The sequence below is a fragment of the Erinaceus europaeus genome, chromosome 2, assembly GCF_950295315.1.
Source record: "Erinaceus europaeus chromosome 2, mEriEur2.1, whole genome shotgun sequence".
NCBI classification, from domain to species: domain Eukaryota; kingdom Metazoa; phylum Chordata; class Mammalia; order Eulipotyphla; family Erinaceidae; genus Erinaceus; species Erinaceus europaeus.
In genome coordinates, this window is record NC_080163.1 from 39,653,611 (window position 1) to 39,677,826 (window position 24,216).

General features: G+C 41.7%; 1 protein-coding gene across 3 annotated transcripts in view; it reads left to right on the top strand.

Annotated features, from left to right (window-relative positions):
- The first annotated feature begins 2,110 nt into the window (after positions 1 to 2,110).
- The window catches only part of SLC25A48 (solute carrier family 25 member 48), a 71,269-nt gene continuing 49,163 nt past the window's right edge, over positions 2,111 to 24,216 (top strand). For all 3 annotated transcript variants that reach the window (XM_060178344.1, XM_016192548.2, XM_060178365.1), the window contains exons 1-3: positions 2,111 to 2,315; positions 7,027 to 7,070; positions 23,533 to 23,604. In XM_060178344.1, the coding sequence (XP_060034327.1) occupies positions 2,270 to 2,315; positions 7,027 to 7,070; positions 23,533 to 23,604 (162 nt within the window). In that variant the 5' untranslated portion in view covers positions 2,111 to 2,269. The remainder of the gene's footprint in view (positions 2,316 to 7,026; positions 7,071 to 23,532; positions 23,605 to 24,216) is intronic.

The following is a 24,216-nucleotide window of genomic DNA, read 5'->3' on the forward strand; positions in this document are numbered from 1 at the left end:
ATACTGATATGCTAGTGGGAAAAGAGCAGGCCCAGCACTGGCCCTTCCATCAAACCATAACCCTCATTGTTCTTAATCCTAGGGTGCAAGCTGAGTGGCAAATTGGAAACAAGGAGGACACTGGGGAATGGCAAGCTATCTTCCTCCTCAGAGGGAAATCAGAGAGCTCCTACTGGACCACAGTCATGTCCATATTCTGGGCCATATCATCAATTAGCCTGGATCTCCAGCTGGGGCCTAGCTAGGTGTAGAGTCAGCCAAGAGACAGGAAGTTTGATAGAGAATCACTGCTCTGTCTCCCACGATGATCCGATCTGAGCTTCTGGAGAGCTGTACCTGAAAGTGAAGCACGACCCTGGCCCACCAGCTACTGACTTTTTCCACTGAGTGGATGAAACTTGCCAGATTTTCCAGGAGAAAGCTATCTTAAAATATTTTCACTGGAATGCCCAAGTTAATGTTTTATGGAATCACTGACAACTATTGCCCAGTCAAGTTGAAAAAAAAAAAAAAAACTGACCACCAGTGAATGTGGCACTAAGTGTTTGTGCATGGCTTCTGTGAAGCCAGGACCCTCAGAACAGACTTGCACTTGAAGACATTCTCATGCAAGGCAGGTCCAGTTCTGTTGCCCAGTTCATGTGTGGAATATGTGGTTAGCCAAAGAGACAGAGAAATGTATAGTTGTTGGTTGTAGGAGTGTTTCAGTTAAGGTGGTCTAACAGGGCTTGGTGTCTGCTTGTGTGCAGAAGAGGAGAGTAACTGGCCCAGAAAGCCTAGGGTATTGGGTGCATCAGTGGCTTAAGACCTCCAGGGAAGCCACTTTCAGATGTACCATGTGGTGCATGGCTACCAGGATCACACTCCCAGGAATCCCTCAGAGGAAATTTTCAGTCTTGCCTCTTCTTTCCTAAAGACACAGGGAGAGGCTGAGAGTTTGCAGAGACCCAGAGTGCTCTCAGCAGCATGCATGTGTGCATTTTAGCAGAGATGCTGCTGGACCTTCAGTTCTGGCCCAAATCTCTCCAGGGCCTTCCCCCATGACAGCTAGGTGCTTGCAAATAAACCCAGCTCTTATCAGTTAAGCTTATAACTCAGATGAGACAATGTCCAGCTTCTAATTTGGGCCAATTCGCAAAGGCTAAAGCCCATGCAATTCCATATATGTGTACAATGGTAAGTACACACACTATGTACATTAAACATGAAGCCATTTTACTCATCACATGGTTTTTTGTGAGGAGTAATCCCAGGAATTGAATGGGGTGGTGCACACAGTAAAGTGTACAAGCTACCATGAAGGAGGACCTGAGTTTGAGCCCCTAGTCCTCATCTGTGAGGTGAGGGAGGGCTTCATGAGTGATAGAGCAGGCTATAAATCTCTTTTACTCTCTCTCCCTTCTCTTGCCCTATTTCTGTCTCTATCATAATTTTAAAAGAAAAAAATATGGCTGCTGGGAGCAGTGGATTCATTGTGCTGGCACCAAGTCCTGGTGATAAACCTAGTGACAATTAATTAATTAAAAAAACAAAATAAAGTAATGGATATTGTGAATAATTGATCTTAGTTTAAAACCGACTTGGAATCTCCCCCAGGCTAGTGGTTAATCATGAAGAGAATCCTATAGGTAGATTTCTAATTCCTAAAACTCTGTGGGATATGAGGTCCTATTTATAACAAAGCTATTCATAGCTTTTGACCAGATCCTCAGAGAATCAAGAAGTTCTGTTTTAACTGATAGTTCTGGACTAGCTGTTTTAACCTTTGGGGTTAATAATCACATACTTCCTGACCTTAGATAAAGCCTCAGCCTTTTACAATGAATGCTGAAAAATGTCTTTGAACTTATCTCCAGTGCCCCACGCCCTGTGAACAATTTCAAGCTGGCTGGCATTTTTGCGTTCAGACGCAGAGGCTCTGTAGCTGGCGAGGTAGAGGGTGGCAGGATCCAGCTGGACTGAGGGAATTTCACACTCTGGTGGCCCTGAGCTTTCTGGCCAGGGTGTGCAGAGAGCGCCTCAGCTGGCCAAAGTGCTGTGCCTTTAAGGTCCGCAGGGGGCGTGCTGTCAGCTGTGGGGGGTGGGGGGGGCTGGAGCGTGGCAGAGGAGTTCTGGGCTGGGCGCGGGGGGACTGGCTTTGGAGGAGGACCTGCGTGGTGCCACAGTCGCTGACTCCTTCCCTCCAGCGCTCGGTGTGCGGTCCATGGCCTGCAGACCCTGAAGGGGCGCTGAGCCTCCTCCTGGTGGGCGAGGCACCGCGACACCAGCCATGAGCAACTTCCAGCTGGAAGATTTTGCAGCGGGCTGGATCGGAGGTGAGCGCTTTGGGGGGGTCCCTCAGAGGTGAGTGTAGTTAGTGAACGCTGGGGCTCAGAGCGAGCCTGGCACAGCCAGACAGAGAGAGAGTCTGCTCTGCGCCTCCTGCTGTCCAGAATACTCGACCCACGCGTGCAGCGACTTGCCATTCTCTGCCACTCGCAGGCTTTCGAATTTCAGAGATTCACCTTGAGCTTCCAGTTTGTCCCAAAGTTAGGATCCGCTGAACTGGATCCAGTAATGATTAAACCGCGGGTCAAAGCTGATAGCCAATGGAGTGTCCCGGAGCCTGCACACCCTTTGGCGACCTGTACACACCTGAATGAATTTGGGGATGCGGTTCATAGAAAGCTGAGTGTTAAGGCTGCACTTAACCAATGACCCCCGCATGGTGAGGGCACGAGTTGGGGAACCTGACTTCGTGGTCAGCTGGTCCTGTGGGGGCATCTGAGCTGAAGCACAGCTTTCAGAACTAGCACAGGCTATAGGTGTCAAGTGCCAAATAGAAGGAAATCTTGGTGTCTTTAGTGTCTGCCACTGTCAGACCTCTCCTCTGGGCACTGTGAGCCTTCTTACCCCTCTCTGAGAGGCCCGACATGGGCTTGCTTGGGCAAGAGTGGAATCATTTCCAGTGAATACATCTTCCCCTTCTTTGCTCTCACCTCTTGGTGGGGAAGAAGGGAAGGCTTTTTATTTTGGGGGGGGGGCTTCATCAGAAATGAGATTTGGCAAATGCACCCCCTCCCTCCCACCCCACTACCCCCTCACTCTCCCCAAATTAGGAAACACTAGGGTGCTGAGGCAGAGGCCATGTCTAGTATGTCTGTTCTTCAAGTGTTCTAGGTGTGGAAAAGACTTGTAGGGAAGGGCAGGGTTTGAGCAACATGGTAACAAAAGCTGGAGAGATAGTTCGCCAGATATTATGCATGACCAAGGTTCAAGCCTAGGCACCACATGGAAGGTGCTATGACAATGGAGGATGTCCAGTGCTGTGATGTCACCCTTTCTGTCTCTCTCTCACTGCTTATCTATTTCTCTATAGGAAAAAAAAAAAAAAGTGGCCCAGAGCAGTGAAATTGCACATGCACGCAGCCCCAGTTCCAACTAATTAATTAATTAAGCAACATGCCAAGTAGTATCTCAGGTCTTTCACCTTCTAGTGTCCCCACCCAGGAGGAGAACATACCTGACTCACCCCCCCCCACCCAAAAAAAAAGGGTGGCTTCAGGGCCTGAGTAAAAGTGGTTCTTTTAATAGTGGGCAATTCTATTGGCTCAGTCTTCCTTGGGTTGGACTGAGACCTGCCTCTCCTAACTGTCAGGAGCTGCACAACTAGGCATATCCGGGCCATTTGGACATTCATTTATTTGTTCAGAAGGATAGAGCTATTATTGGTTTAACTTGAGAAATGCCTGGAGGATAAGTATGTCTTCATCAATGTAATGGCATGATGTGCTATTTGCCTTAGGAGAATATTTACTATTTTAACCTGATGTTCAGTAACTTTAACAAGGGTTTCATAACCTAGGTGGCCTGAGGGTGGCCATGCCTTCCTCTGCAACTATTCAGACTTTGTGAATATATGTGTTCATGGACATTCTTCCATGAAAAGATCCAGAATATTCATTGTCTGTTCTAAGATGCTCTCTATTAAGAAATCAATAATAGGACCATCCCCTTGTAGTATTCTAGAAGGCCTGGTTCTTTAAAGATACTTTCATTCACCACTTTGCTTAATTCCTGCAATGAGGCAGGTGCTAATATTTTTTCCCTGCATATATAGACTAAAAGTATAGAAATATTAAGTAACCCACAGGTAACTAAAACATTTTTGGATATCTCTTCATGTCCCCCTTGTTTTCAGATGACATTTTCATAACATATTATTGACCATCTGAAAGCATTAAATCTAGCAGGATTCAGCAACCATCACTTTTCAGACCATTTTCCTTGTGCCCACAGAATATATGGTTTTGTCAGTGTTTCCTTTTTATAAATAATAGAAAAGAATATACCCTGAACCCATGAATCAGTCTTATTTTCCCTCCCCCAAGCATTGGCAACCATTAACCTGTTTTCTTTAAACCTCTATGTATTTCCCTAGTTTCAATAATTCACATAAATGGAGTCATACATGTAATCACTTTTGTTTGGTCTTTTTCATTTAACCTAATGTTTTCTGTGTTCATTCACAGTGTAGCATATATCACTATTCATCCCTACTTGTGTATAATATTCCGTATCTTGGATATACTATAGTTAGTTTACCCATTCTTGCAGAGATGAACATCTTGGGCCATTTTCACCTTTTGGATTTTGTAAATACTACTGCTATGAACATATGTGTGCATGTACTTGTTTGATCACCTATTTTCAATTCTTTTAGGTTCATATATAGGAGTGAGCATTCTGGAGTTTTTGTAAATTCTATGCTTAGCATTTTGAGGAACTGCTAAATTGTTTTCAACTATTACTGTACAAAGATTACAATTTTTCTTGTCCTTGTAAACATTAGTCATTTCCCCCTTTTTTTCTACTGCCATCCTAAATGTGTGAAAGAGAATCTTACTGTGATATTGAGTGTTTTTCATGTAGCTTATGATTATTTGTACACCTTCTTTGTATCTTATAGTAACTGTATCTATTCTTGAGCTAACCTTGATTTATAAGTCTGTAGATATTTTAGAAGTGCAGTTTACTAACTCTTCAAAATGAGTTACCGCAGCTCATTCTTTAGCAAAGCACCAGTGTCTTCCCACTCTAGTCCATTGGACTCACTCCCTTCCCCAGCTTTGTTTGGTAACTTCAGTTTTCTAGTCTGAGTCAAAAAATTTGTCTTCATTTGACTACTTTGTTTCTTCTTTTCTAATATTATTTATTTTAATGAAAGATACAAAGAGAAAGACACAGAGAAAAGACCAGAACACTGTTCACCTCTGGCATATGGTGGTGCTGGGGACTAAACCTGAGACCTCAGATCCTCAGGCATGGAATTCTTTTGCATGACCATTATGTTGTCTCCCTAGACCTCTTACATTGTTTCTTTATTCCTCCATATGAGAAATAATTTGCTATTTTTTATATCAGGAACTTTAGGGTTTTTTTATTTTGAAGAGCTGGTTTAGTATTAGTGAATTTCTTTAGCTGCTGCTTATCTGAAAAGTTTTCTACTTCAAGCCTTCAAGCCTAATTGCCAGCATAGTTGGATAGAGTACTCATAGGTAAATGTCTGATTTATTCAGAACTCTGAATATTTCCTGCTAGTCCTTACAAGTCTTTTGGATGTCGTTGAGAAATCAGCTCATAGTTCTCCTTATCTCTGATTTCTTATTTTCCTTGACTTTGTTGAAGTTTTCCTGCAGTGAACTTTTCATTTTGGTGAACATCCTGAGGATTGTAGCTTTGAAATTTTCTTTAAGAAGTTTATTTAGCTGTTAAATTTGGAGTTTTCTTTAGACTACTATCTTGGTCCATCATTGTAGGTTATTTTCTCTGTCTTCCCATTAAGTCTGATGCTCTTTGATTACTAGGGCCTGAGGTCTGGGTTTAGGCAGGCCTGAGTAAAAACCGGGAGTGACTGTCACAATTGCCTGGCTGAAACTATGGTACTGAGTTTCAGTCAACCTAGATAGTGGCCAGAAGTTTAAGGTTACAAATGCCCCGTAAATAGACATAAAATTACAATCATCAGGAATGCCATTGTCGCAACTCCCCAAAACAGCTGATAACTTATTTCCTATTTCTCATTATAAGATAGTAGTTACAAAGTTGTGATAAGATTGGGGTACTAAGGTGCAGAGTTGTGATAAGATAGTTCAGTCTGTGTTCTGTTTGCCAGATAAACATTCTGTAGCTTATGGGTCTTTAACTTACGACTTGTTATGCAATTATAGGTTGGTTTTCTATGTTTGGTGATCACATCTATGTGATCTGTATGCTGAACTTTAGCTTCTGCAATGGGAGGTCTTTGCAATCTAAGCCTGTTTCTATACAAGGTTTTCTATATATGTTGTGTTTTTTATTATTACAGGGGGTGAAGGAAAATAGACCTTTCTATTCTGCATATTGGCTTCACCTCTTTCCCCTTTGTGTATCTTCTCTGGAAAAATGTCTAAGTGTTGCATATATTTAAAAACTGTTGTTATAGAAGTTCTTTATATAATCTTAATACCAAACCCTTGTCAACTATGTTATTTGCAGATATTTCTTTCATTGTGTAAATTACCTTTGCTTTCTTGATAGTGTCCATAAATGCACAAAATTTTTAGACTTTTCAGTAAGTTCAATGTACTTTTGCCTTTGCTGCCTATGCTTTTGGTGTTTTACCTAAAAATCTGTTGTAAATCTAAGGACATGATGATATTATCCTCTATATTTTTCAGTCCTGAGTTTGATAGTTTTAGTGCTTCCATTGTGTTTTAATATATTTTTGAATCAAGTGTTTATATGTGGTATGAAATAAGAGTTTCATATGGAGGTTCTGTTACCCTAGAAACTTCTCCATTTGGGGGATGTTTATTTCTTGAGGTATAGTTGACATTTGACTCCATTTCCTGTGCCTTTCTCAATGCCTATCATGGGGATCTGCACTAATAACTCACACTAAATGAATAAATGAATAAATGAACATAAGTATCTAAGACCTCTGATCTATCCCAAGAGTCCTAGGAGTCCAGGAGCTGAGTAACCAGGTTTTCTTCAAATTTGCAGGTGCAGCCAGTGTCATCATCGGCCACCCTCTGGACACAGTTAAGGTACAGTAGCCCTAGTTTCCCATTATCTCTTGAAGGAGTTTATATTGAGTAGGCCTTCAAGAATGTCCCTGCTATGTCTGATCACAGAGAGCTTCCCATTTGGGATAGGTTCCCTAAGACAGCCAGCAGGCTGGTTTGACAGGAACCTGGTTTGTAAATAACCCAAATATTATTGCTTAGCAGTGATTTGTTTTTGTGAATTTTCTGTTTCTTCCTCCAGGTTATTATGATGTATGGGGGAGGGGACTGGAGCATCCAGCTCATGAGCTGGGGAGGAGTGGCGCACACTGGTGAGGGTCCCGTTCTAGGTCCCTGGGAATGCATCAAGTATAAGGTAGCATTTGAGCCACAGATTGACGTTTAGATTGTGAGAGATTGAAAAAAATATTCCAGGCAAGGGAACAGTATATACCATGTGGGTCACAGTCCATGGGTACATGCTTCAGAAAGGCCAGCATGACCACTTTTTGCTGATGTATCAGGTTTCTGGCAATAGCTATAGATCATAATCCAGAAAAGAAAGGTCAGTACTCAATGATCAGAAACCTCAAACCACACTTTAAATTTCTGTACAGAGGTTGGGACTAGGGAGCCATTATAACTTACATGAGGTGTGAGAATTCTGAAGCAGCAGGGCTATTTGTCATGGGGTCAACCAAGCCTCATCTTGCTATGTGTATGTAGAAATTAAGGCTTGAAAAGGAAAAAAAAAAAGACTTGCCTCAGGTTACATAGTATGTTAAAAGCACTGGAGTACAAGGTGCTGTGAAGGACATTATATATATATATATATATATATATATATATTTAAAATTTTTTATTAGTAGGGGCCAGGCAGTGGCACACCTAGTTAAGCACACACATTATAATGTGCAAGGGCCCAAGCTAAAGCCCCTTGTCCCCATGTTGACATGGGAAGAAACTTCATGAATTGTGAAGCAGGGCTGCAGGTTTCTCTTTTCTTTTGCCATCTCCCCCTTACCTCCCAATTTCTCTATGCCTCTATCCAAAAATAAAATACGTAAAAATTAAAAATAAATAAAGAGTTCTATACCCAATCCCTCTATCGGAAGCTTCACTATTCTTTATCCCTCTGGGAGTATGGACCAAAATGCTTTATGAGATGCAGAAGGTGGAAGGTTTAGCTTCTGTAATTGCTTCTTTGCTGGAAATGGACATTGGCAAGTTGATCCATACCCTCAGCCTGTTTCTATCTTTCCTTAGTGGGTTAGGGAAAGGTGAGATTCCTGGACAGAATGGTGAGGTTGTCTCTTTGGGGATGTCTGGATGGTGTCATGGTAGCATGTGCAATTTGGTGGCTGAAAGGCAGTAAGATATAAAGCAGGACAAATTGTTTAATAAACAGAAACCCAAACGTAGAAATAGAGCAGATGAAATTAGGGTTCTTTGAGTGGGAAGAAGCTAGGAAGTAGATTTTAAATATATTTCAAGGGATCCATGACTTTAATAATTTTTGCCTGAGCCTCATAGCAAATATGCAAGTGGGCTAAAAATACTGCCTGATAAGATGGTGTCATAGTTTTTTTTTTAGATTTTTATTTATAAAAAGGAAACACTGACAAAACCCATAGGATAAGAGGGATACAACACCACACAGTTCCCACCACCAGAACTCTGTATCCCATTCCCTCCCCTGATAGCTTTCCTATTCTTTTTTTTTTATTTTTAATTTAATTTAATTTTATTTATTTATTCCCTTTTGTTGCCCTTGTTGTTTTGTTGTTGTAGTTATTATTGATGTCGTTGTTGTTGGATAGGACAGAGAGAAATGGAGAGAGGAGGGGAATACAGAGAGGGGGAAAGAAAGACAGACACCTGCAGACCTGCTTCACCGCCTGTGAAGGGACGGGCCTGCAGGTGGGGAGCCGGGGACTCGAACCGGGATCCTGACTCCGGTCCTTGAGCTTAGCGCCACCTGCGCTTAACCCGCTGCACTACAGCCCAACTCCCAGCTTTCCTATTCTTTATCCCTCTGGGAGTATGGACCCAGGGTCATTATGGGGTGCAGAAGGTGGAAGGTCTGGCTTCTGTAATTGCTTCCTCACTGAACATGGTCATTGCCAGGTCGATCCATACTCCCAGCCTATCTCTCTCTTTCTCTAGTGGGACAGGGCTCTGGGCAAGTGGGGCTCCAGGACACATTGGTGGTGTCCTCTGCCCAGGGAAGTCCAGTTGCCATCATGTCAGCATCTGGAACCTGGTGGCTGAAAAAAGTATTAAAGTGTTAACATATAAAGCCAAACAAGGGGGGTCCGGCGGTGGCGCAGTGGGTTAAGCGCATGTGGTGCAAAGCGCAGGGACTGGCGTAAGGATCCCGGTTCCAGCCCCTGGCTCCCCACCTGCAGGCTCGTCCCTTCACAGGTGGTGGAGTAGGTCTGCAGGCGTCTATCTTTCTCTCCCCCTCTCTGTCTTCCCCTCCTCTCTCCATTTCTCTCTGTCCTATCCAACAATGAACGGACGACATCAACAATGGCAATAATAATAACCACAACGAGGCTACAACAACAAGGGCAACAAAAGGGGAAAAAATGGCCTCCAGGAGCAGTGGATTCATGGTGCAGGCACTGAACCCAGCAATAACCTTGAAGGAAAAAAGAAAAAAAAGTAAAACCAAACAAATCATTTACTAATCATGAACTAAAGGCTGGAATAGTTCAGATGAAGAGTTGTGGGGGTTTCCATTTTTTAAAATAGTCAGTAGGCCTATTTTAGGTATATTCCAAAGAGCCCATGACTATACTACTGTTTTTTCTTTTCTGAACCTGACATCTGATATGCAGGTGGATCCAAGTTATTGTCTGGAAAGATGATGTCATGGCTTAAAAAAGAACCAGAAACCTGGATCATGGAAGAGAGTAGCTCCCAAATATGGGAAAAATTGTATAAATATTGTTGACTATAAACCCCATTGATTTGATGTGATATGGAACCCATATTCAGCTTAGGAGCCTATGTGACCTCTGCACCCTGTAGATCTGAGCTTACATTCTGTGGTCATGAGTAGGAATGTTCCAAGCTGCCCCAATATCAGGATCCATCTTCCTCAGGTGGAAGATAGAGTATGTTGTCCAGCCTCCCTTCAGAGGATGAACAATTCTTTACTGTTGTTGATCCATGTTGAGGGCAAGGTCCTATGGGGGCCTATAAAGGAGGTCTATTGTGTTGCTCCTGATAGAGATGACCAGTAACAATGGAGAGAGTGATCTATTTCAGGTCTAGGCCTGTCATGTCTGTTTGAGAATCTCAGGACTCCCTGAAGTCCCTGAGCTCACAGCCCATGGTCCACAGCTGGGAACAATCTAGGCTGCGCTCATTTCAGTACCTGTCTTCTTCGAGTGGCAGAGTAAGCCGAAGGACATTCTTTCACTTTGCTAAATCCACTGCCACCTGTCTTCAGTGTTTAGTAGGACTCTGAGCAGTGCCTTAAGAACATGGCCAGAAATAGTCCCTAGCCCTGACTTTAATTAAGGTTTGTCTGAGTCCTTCCTGCACATAGCCCTTGTCAGATGGTTCCTGAAACATTGGTATGGTATGGTATGGTATGGTATGGTATGGTATGGTATGGTATGGTATGGTATGGTATGGTATGGTATTTTTAACTAGTACACTGCTCAGATCTGGTTTATAGTGGTGCTGGGGATTCAACCTAGGACCTTTGGTGCTTCAGGCATGACAGTTGTTTTATATAATCATTATGCTATCTCTCTAGCCTGCAACTTCCTTTCTGCACAGAACTCCTCTCTGTATGACTCTAGCATTTTCCAGGTCAGAGTCTAGACCTGCACTCTTCTGGATGAGGTGGTCAACCCATGTACCTTAATTATCTAGGAAGAAGTTGAGGTGCAGAGTTCAGAAGCCTACCCCAGACCTCAGAGCCAAGGTGTGGCAGTACTAGGACGTAAAGTTCAGAAGTGAACTTGACTCTAAGTCAGTCTACTTCATTGGCCAGTGCCTTCTCTACATTTAAATTCCCTGGAGAAATGAAGAACAACTACCAAATGGTTTTGCTCGTAGCTTGAATACACACACACACACACACACACACACACACACACACACATATGTATATGACTAAAACAACTGAACATACAAAAGCAATGGCAAGAAAACTATCTTTGAACTCTGTGAAAACTGTAACAGATATGGTGGAGGGTGGGGAGCACAATAATTTGGTGGAGGGTGTGGTGATTTACACACATCATGTGTAGGTGTGAAATTATAACCCCAAAATCTTATAAAAAATGTTAAATCATTAATGGAAAAAAAAACCCAGTAAATCTAAAAAGGGAGTAAGGAAGAAAAAGAATAGGCCCTGAGAAAAGATTGGAGTCCAATAGACCAATAGATATTTCTGTTATAAAGGCAGTTCCCAGAGTCACTTCTTTCTCCTTCTTCTCCTTCTTCACCATATCCTTCTTATTTTTTTAAATATCTTTTTTGTTCTTTTAAAGCCACTTCTTTTTTAAAATTATCTTTACTTACTAGATAGACATCCAGAAATTGAGAAGAAAAGGGGAGATAGAGAGGGAGAGAGACATACTGACGCATGCAGCACTGCTTCACCACTTGTAAAGCTTTCCCTCTGCAGGTGGGGTCCAAGGGCTTGAAGCCCGGTCCTTGACATTTTAACATGTGTGCTCAACCAGGCACGCCACCACCTGGCTCTGTCCTTCTCCTTGTCCTTCTCCTTCTCCTTCTTCTTCCTTTTTCTTCTTCTTTTTAGAGTAGAATTTTCTACTTTCCATTTCTAGCACAGTAGTTTTTTTCTCTCTCTCTCTTTTAAATATTTTATTTTAATGAGAGAAAGGTACATAAAGACCAGAGCACTATTCAGTTCTGGCATATGGTGGTGCTTGGGATTGAACCTGAGACCTCAGAGCCTCAGGAACAAAATTGTTTTGCAAAAACAATATGCTATCTTCCCAGCCCCAGAGACACATTTTCAAAGAAAAATATCTTGATATTGCTGCTGATCCTTTTGGGATATACTCTAGGACATACTGAGAGACTCTAGTCCAAAAAAGTTGGGGTGGGACTGAGAGTGCACTGAAAACAGGCTTAGATGGAGGGGAATTCTGTGACAGCCCCTAGGGACTGCAAGGGCTGGTGCAGGCCCATACTTATTTCAGGGGCAAGGCCCAAGGTCTGCCAACCAAGAAGGGGTAGTTCTGAATGGATTGCTTATTCAGAGCCCCAGAAAGGCATGTTTGCCAAGAATCCCTTGGATTTTATATGTGAGTTGGTGAACAATGTCAAGGAAGATAATGATAAAGTATCTGGTTTTTCTTAGGAATTAATTCAATGTCATGTACCTATTGAAGTGTCTGAGAGAAGGTGGTAGAGGGCAGCTGGTATTGTGGGGAGAGGAACCAGATTCCCACCTAGCTACCAGCACCTTTCTGCCTGGTACTATAACTGGATTCAGGCTTTGAGGACTAGCAGTGTGGGAAGCAGACAAGGGGACAGATGATTCTAGGAAATAGGCAATAATTAAGGAACACAGTACATGCAGGAGGCATTTGCAGACACCAGTAGGTACTGAGGAAACAGAGGTGATGATAGAGGCAGTGATTATATCAGAGGGCCAGAAACAGTGTATCTACAGAGGAGACAGATAAGTAAAGACTCACAGAACTCGGACCAGAGCCCTTATGCTGGAAGAGCCAGTGCAGTGACCCAAGGATGAGAATATCCTGAAGGTATGTTCTCAAGAAAAACAAAGAAGGTAAGCGTGTAGTGGAGGGAGGGGATGTAGTGAGTGTAAGGGTATAGCATTGGTATAAGAAGAAGTCCAGGGAGAATCAGGTGGGCATTGAGGCTTCGTCATCTGCCTCTTATAGGCCTCATAACACAGACACTGAATCACAGGGCAATACATTTTGACTCTGCCCAGTGTTTGCCTATATTCTTGCTGCCAGTGGACCAATGCAGTATATCAGGAGTGGGCCACTGCTGCCCAGAGATAGGTTCTTTTTAGGAACTCTCAGGGGTCCCCAGAATCTAATCCAGTCATGGTGTGCCTGAATTCTCTTCACCTTCCTCAGGGCTGTCAGATTTGCAGCTGGTAGCCTCTGATTCTCCATGTTCAAAGCATGACTTTAGCTGAGAATGGCATTGAGCAAGTGCCTGCTGAATGAATGATTTTTTCCTTCTCTACTGTGGCCAAGTGTCTGCTGTCTACTTCTCCATAGCTGGGCCTTGGCAGGCTCAGATGCTGTCATTGATGTCTCCACAGGAGTGCAAGTTGCTTTTGATCTTCCCCTTGCTCACCCAAACTCACTTAACCTGTTTCCAGTCTGTTCCATCCAGGTCTCACTTGACAAACCAGTCCTGGATAGTGTAATCAGTTGGGAGGCAGTGCCACCAGAAAACAAAACTTTGGAACATGCAGCTTCTAAGTCTGAATCCTGTTTTGATGACACCCTGCTTGTTGAATCTTCAGTTAAAAAGGACACAAATCCCTAGCGTGTAGACTAGACTTACATTAGAGAGTTGTTCAGGGTACTCAGTAGGCATTCAAAAGTGGTAGCTGCTATCTTATCAATATCATTCTATGTTAAATTTCTCTTATGTACTGTTACTGAATACTAGGATTCTGTGCTTATCACTAGGAAGTTAAGGTAGTTCAAAAGTCAAGATTAGTGCAAGAAAAATTAGTTTGTTTTCAGATGCTAACACCCTGAAAAGATGGGAGACTCATATCTCAGAAATCATCTTAACCTTAGCCCAGGGCCTGTGGTTTTATATAGAGAAGGAATAAGAATAGTGGGTGAGCAAGAGAAAGAAAGAGAGTACCAACTCTACAGTTGTCCATCTGGTTTAAGAAAGTTGATAAATCACCAGATCACAAACACCAAGTCAGGGCAACCTATTTCCTGCAAAAATCTGAGAGATGTTGTTAAGTACCCTCTAAAATCTATCTGGTGGGGCTCAGTGTTTAATTTGCTTTTGATTTCCCCCATCCACCCATGACTGGTTCCTAGCTAAGCAACACATAATGCATGTTCCATATGTAATAAAGACAGAGATAGATAGATAGAGGCAGACAGAGAGACATCATGGAAGAACAAGATGGAACTTCTAATATCTGTTGAGTTTATAATTACTACTCAATTGTTTTTGCCATGTCATATGAAACTCTCTGGATTGTAGCCAGCTTTGAATAATGTGTTTAAAATTCTAAGACTGAAAAAATAAAAATAAATTCATCTTTGATGGGTACTGGTAGATAGCATAATGGTTATGCAAACAGACTCTCAAATCCCAGGTTCAATCCCCGCATCACCATAAACCAGAGCTGAGCAGTGCTCTGGTAAAAAAAAAAAAATCACCTTTGGGGGGCCAGTATAGTGACACCTCAAGAGGCAGAGAATCATTCCTCCAAGTGGTTTCTTCAGTTGACAAACCATGACGCTAGTTATCTCTGTGTCAATAGAGTATAGAAAGTGACTGTTTCTGTAAAAACTAAGTTGACTTGAATGAAGTGAACTAATAATAAATAGTGGGAGTGAGATTTAACTGTAAAAATTGGAGAGATGTACTACTTTCTTTGAGTTGTTATAGCAAATGACTACAAACTAGGTGACTTAAAATACCCATTCAGGGGAACAGATGTCCAAAGTAAAGGTGTTGTCAAACTTGTTGTTTCTGGAGGCTCTGGAGAAATTTTCTTTCTAGCTGTAATCCTGAGCATTTCTTGGGTTAGGTTCATCCTCCAGTCTCTACTTCTATCTTCACATGACCTTCATCTCCACATCTCTGTTTAATTTCCCTCTTTGCATGTCTGTGCGTGTACATGTGTGTGTTTGTGTGTGTGAGTATGTATTTTCAATCTCCAAGCCTTCACCTTTTCAAGATGACTTTTCTTTTTTCAAATAGGAAGAGTGGTACAGGCAGGCAGCAAAGAAATCAGAGTACCAAAGCTTCCTTCAATGCAGTGGAGACTGGATTTGAACCTGGATTATATACGAGGCAAAGTGGTATACTATCCAAGTGGTCTATATTGTTAGACCCTCTTTTCTATCTTATATGGTTCAAATCAGGACCCATTCTTAACACAGGATGATTTTATATTAAGATTCTAATATTAGTTATATATTTCCAAGATCCTGTTTCCATATAAGGTCACACTAACAGGTTCAAAGAGGTAAACACTTAGACATAGCTTTTTGAGGAAAACAGTACAACTTGCTGGAGAAAACTTAAAAAAAATTAGAGTTTTTATGTCTCTTGTTTCATAAATGACAAATATCAACACCTAGTCTCTCTGGTCCTTGGTCTATTTCATGTCCCATATCACCATCTGACATACATATTTCCTCAGAAGTTACTTTTTTATTGACTTAACTTTTCCAATTTCAGCCTTTCTCAGTGTAAGTTTCTTTTTCTTTTTTTTAGAAACACAGAGAGAAAGAGAGGCACACATAAACACACACACACACACACACACACACACACACACACACACACACACAGAGAGAGAGAGAGAGAGAGGATGACCACAGCACTAAAGCATCCTTCTAAGTAGCATGCTATGTAAGTAAGCTATTTTGTCAACTCTACATTATTATTATTTGGGGGGAGTACTGGGGACCAAGCCCAGGACCTCAGATATTCATTCTACAATTGAAATACATCCTTATTCCTTCCATTTTAAAGCACAGATAGTAGTGTACAAACTATTAGTTGGATATAAACTATTCTACATCATTTTTTGTCAACTACTATTAGACAAAAAAATTGCATATTCACCTGGATAAAGACAGTAATCTCTTTTCTCCCCCCTAATGTTTATTTAAATTACTATGAACACATTCTTAGTGAAGATAGTGTTGGCTTACAAGAATATGTGTATTTCAGAAGTACAATTTCAATTTCATACCTCTACCAGATATTCATTGAAGTTCTTTTCTTCTCTTTTTTTCTTTATTGGGGGATTATGTTTTACAGTTGCCAGTGAATAAAATATTTTGTACATGCATAACATTTCTCAGTTTTCTATATAACAATTCTGTATTGTCATGTGGAAAATTCAGTGTAAGTTTCATGAGAGCAGGAAATTTATTTTCTCTGATGATGAATTCATTGTTCTCATTTGTCAGAACACTCACAATACTAGAAAAATAGGCACTCAAACAAATATTGGTTGAGTAAGTCAGTGGATACCATCTATGTATCCTGCTTGGAAGAATGCGACATGTTCTCTATGTATGTCTACATATATTTATGTGGGGGTTATGGAATCACTTAGATGATTGCTTGTCAAACTATTATCCATTCCCGTGATGATGGTTTTGAGCTCAGGGGAGGGGTGAGTGAAGAGGAGAGAGAGTCCAAAGGAAACTGTAGCCATACATGTAATATTGACTTTTTAAAAATTAAAATAATGTATTATGTTAGATGTATGCTTTAAATTTTTTTTATTTTATTTATTTTTTTATTTAAGAAAGGATTAATTAACAAAACCATAGGGTAGGAGGGGTACAACTCTACACAATTCCCACCACCCAATCTCCATATGCCACCCCCTCCCCTGATAGCTTTCCCATTCTCTATCCCTCTGGGAGCATGGACCCAGGGTGGTTGTGGGTTGCAGAAGGTAGAAGGTCGGGCTTCTGTAATTGCTTCCCCGCTGAACATAGGCATTGGCTGGTCGGTCCATACTCCCAGTCTGCCTCTCTCTTTCCCTAATAGGGTGTGTCTCTGGGGAAGCGGAGCTCCAGGACATATTGGTGGGGTCTTCAATCCAGGGAAGCCTGGCCAGCATCCTGATGGCATCTGGAACCTGGTGATTGAAAAGAGAGTTAACATACGAAGCCAAACAAATTGTTGAGCAATCATGGACCCAAAGCTTAGAATAGTGGAAAGGAAATGTTAGGGGGTACTCACTGTAAACTCTAGTGTACTTCTGCTTTCAGGTATATATTTTGCACTAGTTTATTGATACGTGTGAACATATGCTCTCTCTTACAGAACCTGGTCTATATCTAGGTTTTGGGACTTTGTTAGAAAGTGATCCAACTGGGATGGAATTAGAGAATACTGTGAAAGGAAAGATCTCACCCAAGTAATGAAGCTGAAGGGTTGTCATTCCACACGTGAAGTCTCTGGACACAGTCTGAGCTGAATCATGTTGAGGTGGCAATCGTTGCATTGATTAGGTTGCGATAGGCAGATGCAATATTATTTTGGGATTGGGAGAGGCATGTGGGAAAGTGCGCCCTATACTAAGGTTCCAGGACTGGTTGAAATATAGGCTCTATAGTGGAGATGTGAGGTTCCTGCTGTCTTAGGGTTCAAAAATACAACCGATAGTTAATGTTATCATCACATTATTTGGTAATTGGGTTAACTTTGAAAAGTCCTTTTGTTATGGTTTGCTGTACAGTACCCAGTATCTTGTATATAGCTGTATTGGATGCTTCTGATCTAGTCCGCATATCAAATACACAGCCTATATATTAAAAAGGTTCAGTTTGTGTTTTCTGTGGTGTCAGTTGTGATATCTCCTGTATCGTTGACAATTCTATTAATTTGAGTCTTCTCTCTTTTTTGTTTGGTGAGTCTGGCTAGGGGTTTGTCAATTTTGTTTAATCTTTCAAAGAACCAACATTTGGCTTCATTGATCTTTTGTATGGTTCTTTTATTTTCGATGTTGTTTATTTCTGCTCTAACTTTAGTGATTTCTGTCCTTCTGGTTGCTTTAGGGTTCCTTTGTTCCTCTTCCTCTAAGTCCTTGAGGTGTGTAGTAAGTTCGTTCATTTGGGCTTCTTCTTGGTGTTTAATATGTGATTGTATAGCTATAAGTTTCCCTCTCAGTACTGCTTTAGCTGTGTCCCAAATATTTTGATAGGTTGTGTCTTCATTTTCATTAGTTTCCAGGAACATTTGAATTTCCTGTTTGAGTGAGTGTCTGACCCAGTGGTTCTTAAGGAGCATGTTGTTTAGTTTCCAAATTCTATGTCTTTTAATAATTTTCTGTTTGTTGTTAAAAGTTAGTTTTACTCCACTGTGGTCTGAGAAGATACTTGGGATGATTTCAATGCTCTTGAATTTATTGATGCTGTCTTTGTGACCTAACATGTGGTCTATCCTTGAGTATGTGTTGTGTGGATTTGAAAAGAAGGTGTATTCCAGTTTTTTGGGGTGGAGGAGTCTGAAAATGTCCAAGAGGTCTAGTCTGTCAATCTCTTCATTCAATTCTCTTATATCTTTATTGGTTCTCTTCTTTGTTGATCTGTCTAAGTGTGAGAGTGGGGTATTGAAGTCTCCCACTATTATTGTATTACTATTGATGTATTTTTGAAATTCTTTCAATAGGTGTTTAATGTATTTAGATGGTCCCTTGTTGGGTGCATAGATGTTAATAATTGTTAGGTCTTCTTGGCTGATTGATCCTCTTATCATTATGTAATGTCCTTGCCTATCTTTTATTACTTTATTTAATTTAAAATCTATCATGTCTGAGATGAGAATGGCTGTTCCTGCCCTTTTTTGTGGACCGTTAGCCTGTATGATAGTTTTCCATCCTTTCACTTTAAGTCTGTGTTTATCTTGTTGTGACAGATGGGATTCTTGCAAGCAGCATATGGTTGGGTTATGTTTTCTGATCCATCCCCCCACCCTGTGCCTTTTGATGGGTGAGTTTAAGCCATTGACATTTATTGATATTATGGATTTAATGTATTGTAGTGCCATTGTTCTAAAAAACAATTTGTTTGCTCTGATATATTACAAGTATTATAGTGATGTTCTTGTTTATAAGAGGTCTTTTAATACCTCTTTCAGGGCCGGCTTGGTGATAGTTGCCTCCTTTAACTGTTGTTTGTCTAAGAAGGTTTTGATCCCTCCATCTAGCTTGAATGAAAGTCTAGCAGGATATATAATCCTTGGTTGAAACCCTTTTTCATTCAGGGCTCGATAGATATCTTGCCACTCCCTTCTGGCTTTTAGAGTTTGAGTTGAAAAATCTGCAGAAAGTCTTATGGGTTTTCCCCTGTATGTGACTTTTTGTTTCTCTCTTGCAGCCTTTAGGATCCTTTCTTTATCCTTACTTCTTCTCATTGTGACTATGATGTGTCTTGGTGTTTTCAGGTCTGGGTTGATTCTGTTTGGTACTCTCTGGGCCTCTTGCACCTTGATATCCTTTCTGTTATTCAGGTCTGGGAAATTTTCTTGTATTATTTCCTCTAGGATGTTTGCTTCCCCTTCCTCTCTTTCTTCCTCTGGCAGGCCAATTATACGAATGTTACTTCTTTTGAGATCATCCCATATGTCTCTGTTGTTGTTTTCAGTGTCTCTCAATCTCTTTTTAAGCTCTTTCACCTCTTTCTTAGTTTTCTCTAACTCATCCTCTGTCTGACTAATTCTGTTTTCTGCTTCTGTTAGTCTGCTTTCCCTTGCCTCAGCTTCTTTCTTCATTACAGCTATTTCAGCTTTCAGTTCTCTAATTGTCTCAAGATAATCAGTATTTTCCTTGGGGGTCTCAACTGTTGTTTCCCTAATACTGCCATTTCTTTCCTCCAATGTTGTTTTCATTTCTGTGATTAATAAGTTTATTATTGCTTGCATACTTTTCTTATCTATGGTTACTTCTGACTGATTTGTGGTTTCTTCTGGGCTCTTGTCTTCATTCATTGGGGTAGCAGTTTTATTTGTTTTTAATCTACCCATTTTTTTTTAATTTATGTGTTTCTCTCTCTTTTTTTTTTTAATGTTCTGTTGTTCCTCAGTTGTTGTGTTTTGAGCACAAGTAACACTGTACTAAATACCTTTATGACAATTGCACTCACCAACCTCCGGAATAACCGTAGCAACTGAAGTAAGTATTGAAGGAGTTTAATCGTTACCAGTTAGCCAAACAATTTCTCCAGTCCGTGAAAAAATAGTAACCAAATCCCAGTGAAGAAAGAGAAAAGGAAGAGAGGATAGCAAGAATAGACAGTTATGCAAATTTACTATCCAGTGTATATTCTAAGGGTAACAAGAGTGTAAAGGGAACTAGAGCAGAGATACACACATAGAGAGTCCACTCTGGGTCAGATTTCTTCCCCAAAGTAATTCACAAATTCAGAAAGGCAAAGAAGAAAGAAGTGTATGACAAGATTAAAAAAAAAAAAAAAAAAAAGAGAGAGAGATTGAGAGAGATAAGAGAGAGAAAAGGGAGAAGATAGGAAGAAGAGTTGTAATTAAAGAGCAGTGCGAGGAACTTCCCAAATGTGTATCAGTGAATTAACAAAAAAAAAAAAAAAAAAAAAAAAACCCTGTTTGGTGGTATGGGGTATCCTGCTAGTAGCTGGTCCCAGGCACTGCTTATGGGGGGAGGGGGGGCGGCGGGAAGGATGTATGCTTGAAAATTAAAAGGAAGAAAAAAGAATTTTTTCCCCCTACTCTAATTCTTAACCCAAATTAAGTTATAGAAACATCCTTGGTATGACCGTTATGGCCCCTTATTGGATGGCCTGCTAAAGGCAGAAAATCCTATTGTTTACACGAGATGTGTCCGGAGCTCAAAGGCTGGCCACTTCTGCTTCTCCGGGCGCCATTTTCCGGGAAACCCCGCCCTCCAGACTTTTTTAAAGGATTTCTCAAAAATGAAAACTAGCTCCAAGTCCTTTGATCCAATGAGAGCTATACTCAAGAAGTCTTTGGATCCACCCTCAGGGTCGCGGTGGACCCTGGCAACTCCCAAGAGGCAGCCCCCGAGCTAAAGTGCTCTCTCCGGGTCCTCTGCCCGCCGCGCTCTGCAACCGGCGGAGGAGCCGCCTTCCCGGGCGGGCGGAGGACAATGCCCGGCGCACTCGCCTTGCCTGGCGCCGCCTGGGAATTCTGGCGCCCCGCTAGTCCGTGTCACCTTTGCTCTAATTGTTAACCCAAATTAAACTGTAATAACTTCTTTGGTGCCCCCCCCCCTTATTGACTGGCCTGCTAAAGGCAGAAAATCCTACCTTTGCCGACGATGCTATCAGAGCACTCGCTGTTAGCGACTTCTCAGGCCGTCGCCATATTACCTCCTCAGTTTGTGTTTTGAAAAACTTTGAGACATACAATTAATTTTCCCCCTCTCATATTAATTAACTAGTGATTTATATGTCTGCATTTTGCTAGGAGTGTACATAAACACCATTCCCATCACCCAAAGACTGTGACCCATCCCTCCCACCCACTCCTACCCCCACTGGCCCAGGAAGCTGCATGTCTACCCCTCACCACTGGGTTTTTACTTTGGTGCCCTACTTACAATTTGGTCAGGTCCTGCTTTTAGTTTCCCTTTCAGGTCTTCTTAGTCAACTTCTGTTGAGGAGTGGGATCATCCCATACTCATCTTTATCTTTCTGACTTAGCTCACTTAACGTAATTCCTTCTAGCTCTGTCCAAGATGGGTCAGAGAAGGTGGGTTCATTGTTCTTGATAGCTGCATAGTATTCCATTGTGTATATATACCACAGCTTTCTCAGCCACTCATCTGTTGTTGGGCACCTGGGTTGCTTCCAGGTTTTAGCTATTATGAATTGTGCTGCTATGAACATAGGAGTACACACCTCTTTTTGGTTGGGTGTTATGGAGTCCTTGGGGTATAACCCCAGGAGAGGAATTACTGGATCATATGGAAGGTCCATGTCTAGCCTTCTGAGAGTTTTCCAGACTGCTCTCCACAGAGGCTGGACCAATTTACATTCCCACCAACAATGTAAAAGGGTTCCTCTGTCCCCACAACCTCTCCAGCATTTGTTGCTGCTGTCCTTTTTGATATATGCCATTCTTACAGGAGTGAGGTGGTATCTTAGTGTTGTCTTAATTTGCATTTCTCTGACAATCAGTGACCTAGAGCAGTTTTTCATATGTTTGTTAGCCTTTTGGATCTCCTCTGTAGTGAATGTTTTGTTTACATCCTCTGCCCATTTTTGGATGGGGTCATTTGCTTTTTTTGGTGCTAAGTTTGCTGAGCTCTTTATATATTTTGGTGATTAGTTTCTTGTCTGATATATGGCATGTGAAGATCTTCTCCCATTCTGTGAGGGGTCACTTTGTTTGTTTCATAGTTTCTTTGGATGTGCAGAAGCTTTTCAATTTGATGTAGTCCCATTGGTTTGTTTCTGCTTTAGTCTTCCTTGCAATTGGCTTTGATTCATTAAAGATGTCCTTGAGGTGTAGGTGGGAAACTGTTTTACCATTGTTTTCCTCTAAGTATTTGATTGTTTCTGGTCTGACATCTAGGTCTTTGATCCATTTGGAGTTGATTTTTGTTTCTGGTGAGAGAAAGTGGTTCAATTTCATTCTTCTGCATGTTACAACCCAGTTTTCCCAGCACCATTTATCGGAGAGAGCCTCCTTTTTCCATTTAATGCTTTGGGCCCCCTTATCAAAGATTAGATGTCCATAGGTGTGGATGCTTTAAATTTGCCAAAAAAAAAAAAGTTACACTAATCCCAGTTTATTGTGGAAAAGTTGAGAATGGGAGACTATTTCAGTGGATAAGTTTTACCTCAGAGATCATCATTAAAGATGTCTGTTCTTTCATGGCTTTCTCCGCTTCTCTGTAAAATAAGATTAGGCTTTGGGATTTTTGTTTGATTTTTAATTTTTTATTATCTTTATTTATTTATTGGATAGAGACAGTCAGAAGTCAAGAGGAAGGGTTGATAGAGAGGGAAAGGGACAGAGAGACACTTGCAACACTGCTTCACCACTCCCAAAGTTTTCCCCCTAAAGGTGGGGATTGGGGTCTTGAACCCAGGTCCTTGTGCATTGTAACATGCTCAACTAGGTGTGCCGCCACCTGGACCCCCAGGCTTTGGGTTTAGTGTGAATGTTAGTCTGCAACCTGGATCTTATCTTACCAGTAGGCCCTGGGTTCCAGAGACTAGGGTAGGATCTCCTCCTCTGGGAGCTCTCACAGCTTCTTTTTACTCACTATAGCAAGTTGTTTGTCTTAAAGTGTTTTGATTGAAAATTAAGAACTACACCTCTTAAAAGAGGCAGAACCCATTGAGGAAGAGGACAGAGACTGCCCTCGGCACTTTGGAGGATTTGCTCAGAACTTCCATGTCTGCCAGCTGCTGGTCTGGTCATAATGCTTGTCTCTATCACAGGACACCATGGCATCAGCCACCCCACCCCCATTCATCTCGTGTGTGCCAAGGGCACAGTGGCTCTGGAGAGAGTAGTAGAGACAGCCCTCCTTTAGAAGGGAATCCAAATAAACCCTGAGTAAGCAAATAGATGATACAGTACAACATATAAACCCAAATGCAAAAGAGGAATAAGAACTGGAAGTTTGAGTGGAACATGAAGGGGCGGAGGGATACAGGTAGAGGACAGAATACCCACCTGTCCTGGAATGAAATCCAGTCTTCTTACTGTTGATGAAACTCAGCATCTCGGGACAGTGGAGACATGCATCTTCTCTGCCTAGACCCTCACATCCTTCCTCTCTCCACAGACTCGCCTCCAGGCTGGCATTGGTTATGGGAACACACTCAACTGCATCCGAACGGTGTTCAGGAGGGAGAGTGTAAGTGGGGGATATTGTATTCAGATCTCAGGGCCTCCCCTGAAACAGGGCAATGCTCACCCAGGGCTAGGACTGTGTTCACAGAGCTCACACCAGAATATCAGGTGGGATTCCTGTTTACTTCCATTCTTCATGTTTGCTTCTTCCTACTTGTCTCCACACCCTCAAATGGTATGTGTGGGTGTGTCGGGAGTCGGGCAGTAGCACAGTGGGTTAAGCGCAGGTGGCACAAAGTGCAAGGACCTGCATAAGGATCCTGGTTCAAGCCCCCAGCTCCCCACCTGCAAGGGGGTCATCATCTCACAAGCAGTGAAGCAGGTCTGCAGGTGTCTATCTTTCTCTCCCCCTCTCTGTCTTCCCCTCCTCTCTCCATTTCTTTCTGTCCTATACAACAACAATGACATCAATAACAACAACAATAATAACTACAACAATAAAACAACAAGGGCAAAAAAGGGGATAAGTGAATAAAAATAAATAATATGTGTCACCTTAGCTTACTCCTGCCACCTAGTACACTATAATTTTGGGGGAGGGGGCAGGGGACAGGGGACAGGAGAATAACTGTTTTTTTCTTCTCTGGAGAAAAATCTCTGTGATATTTAGAATCAC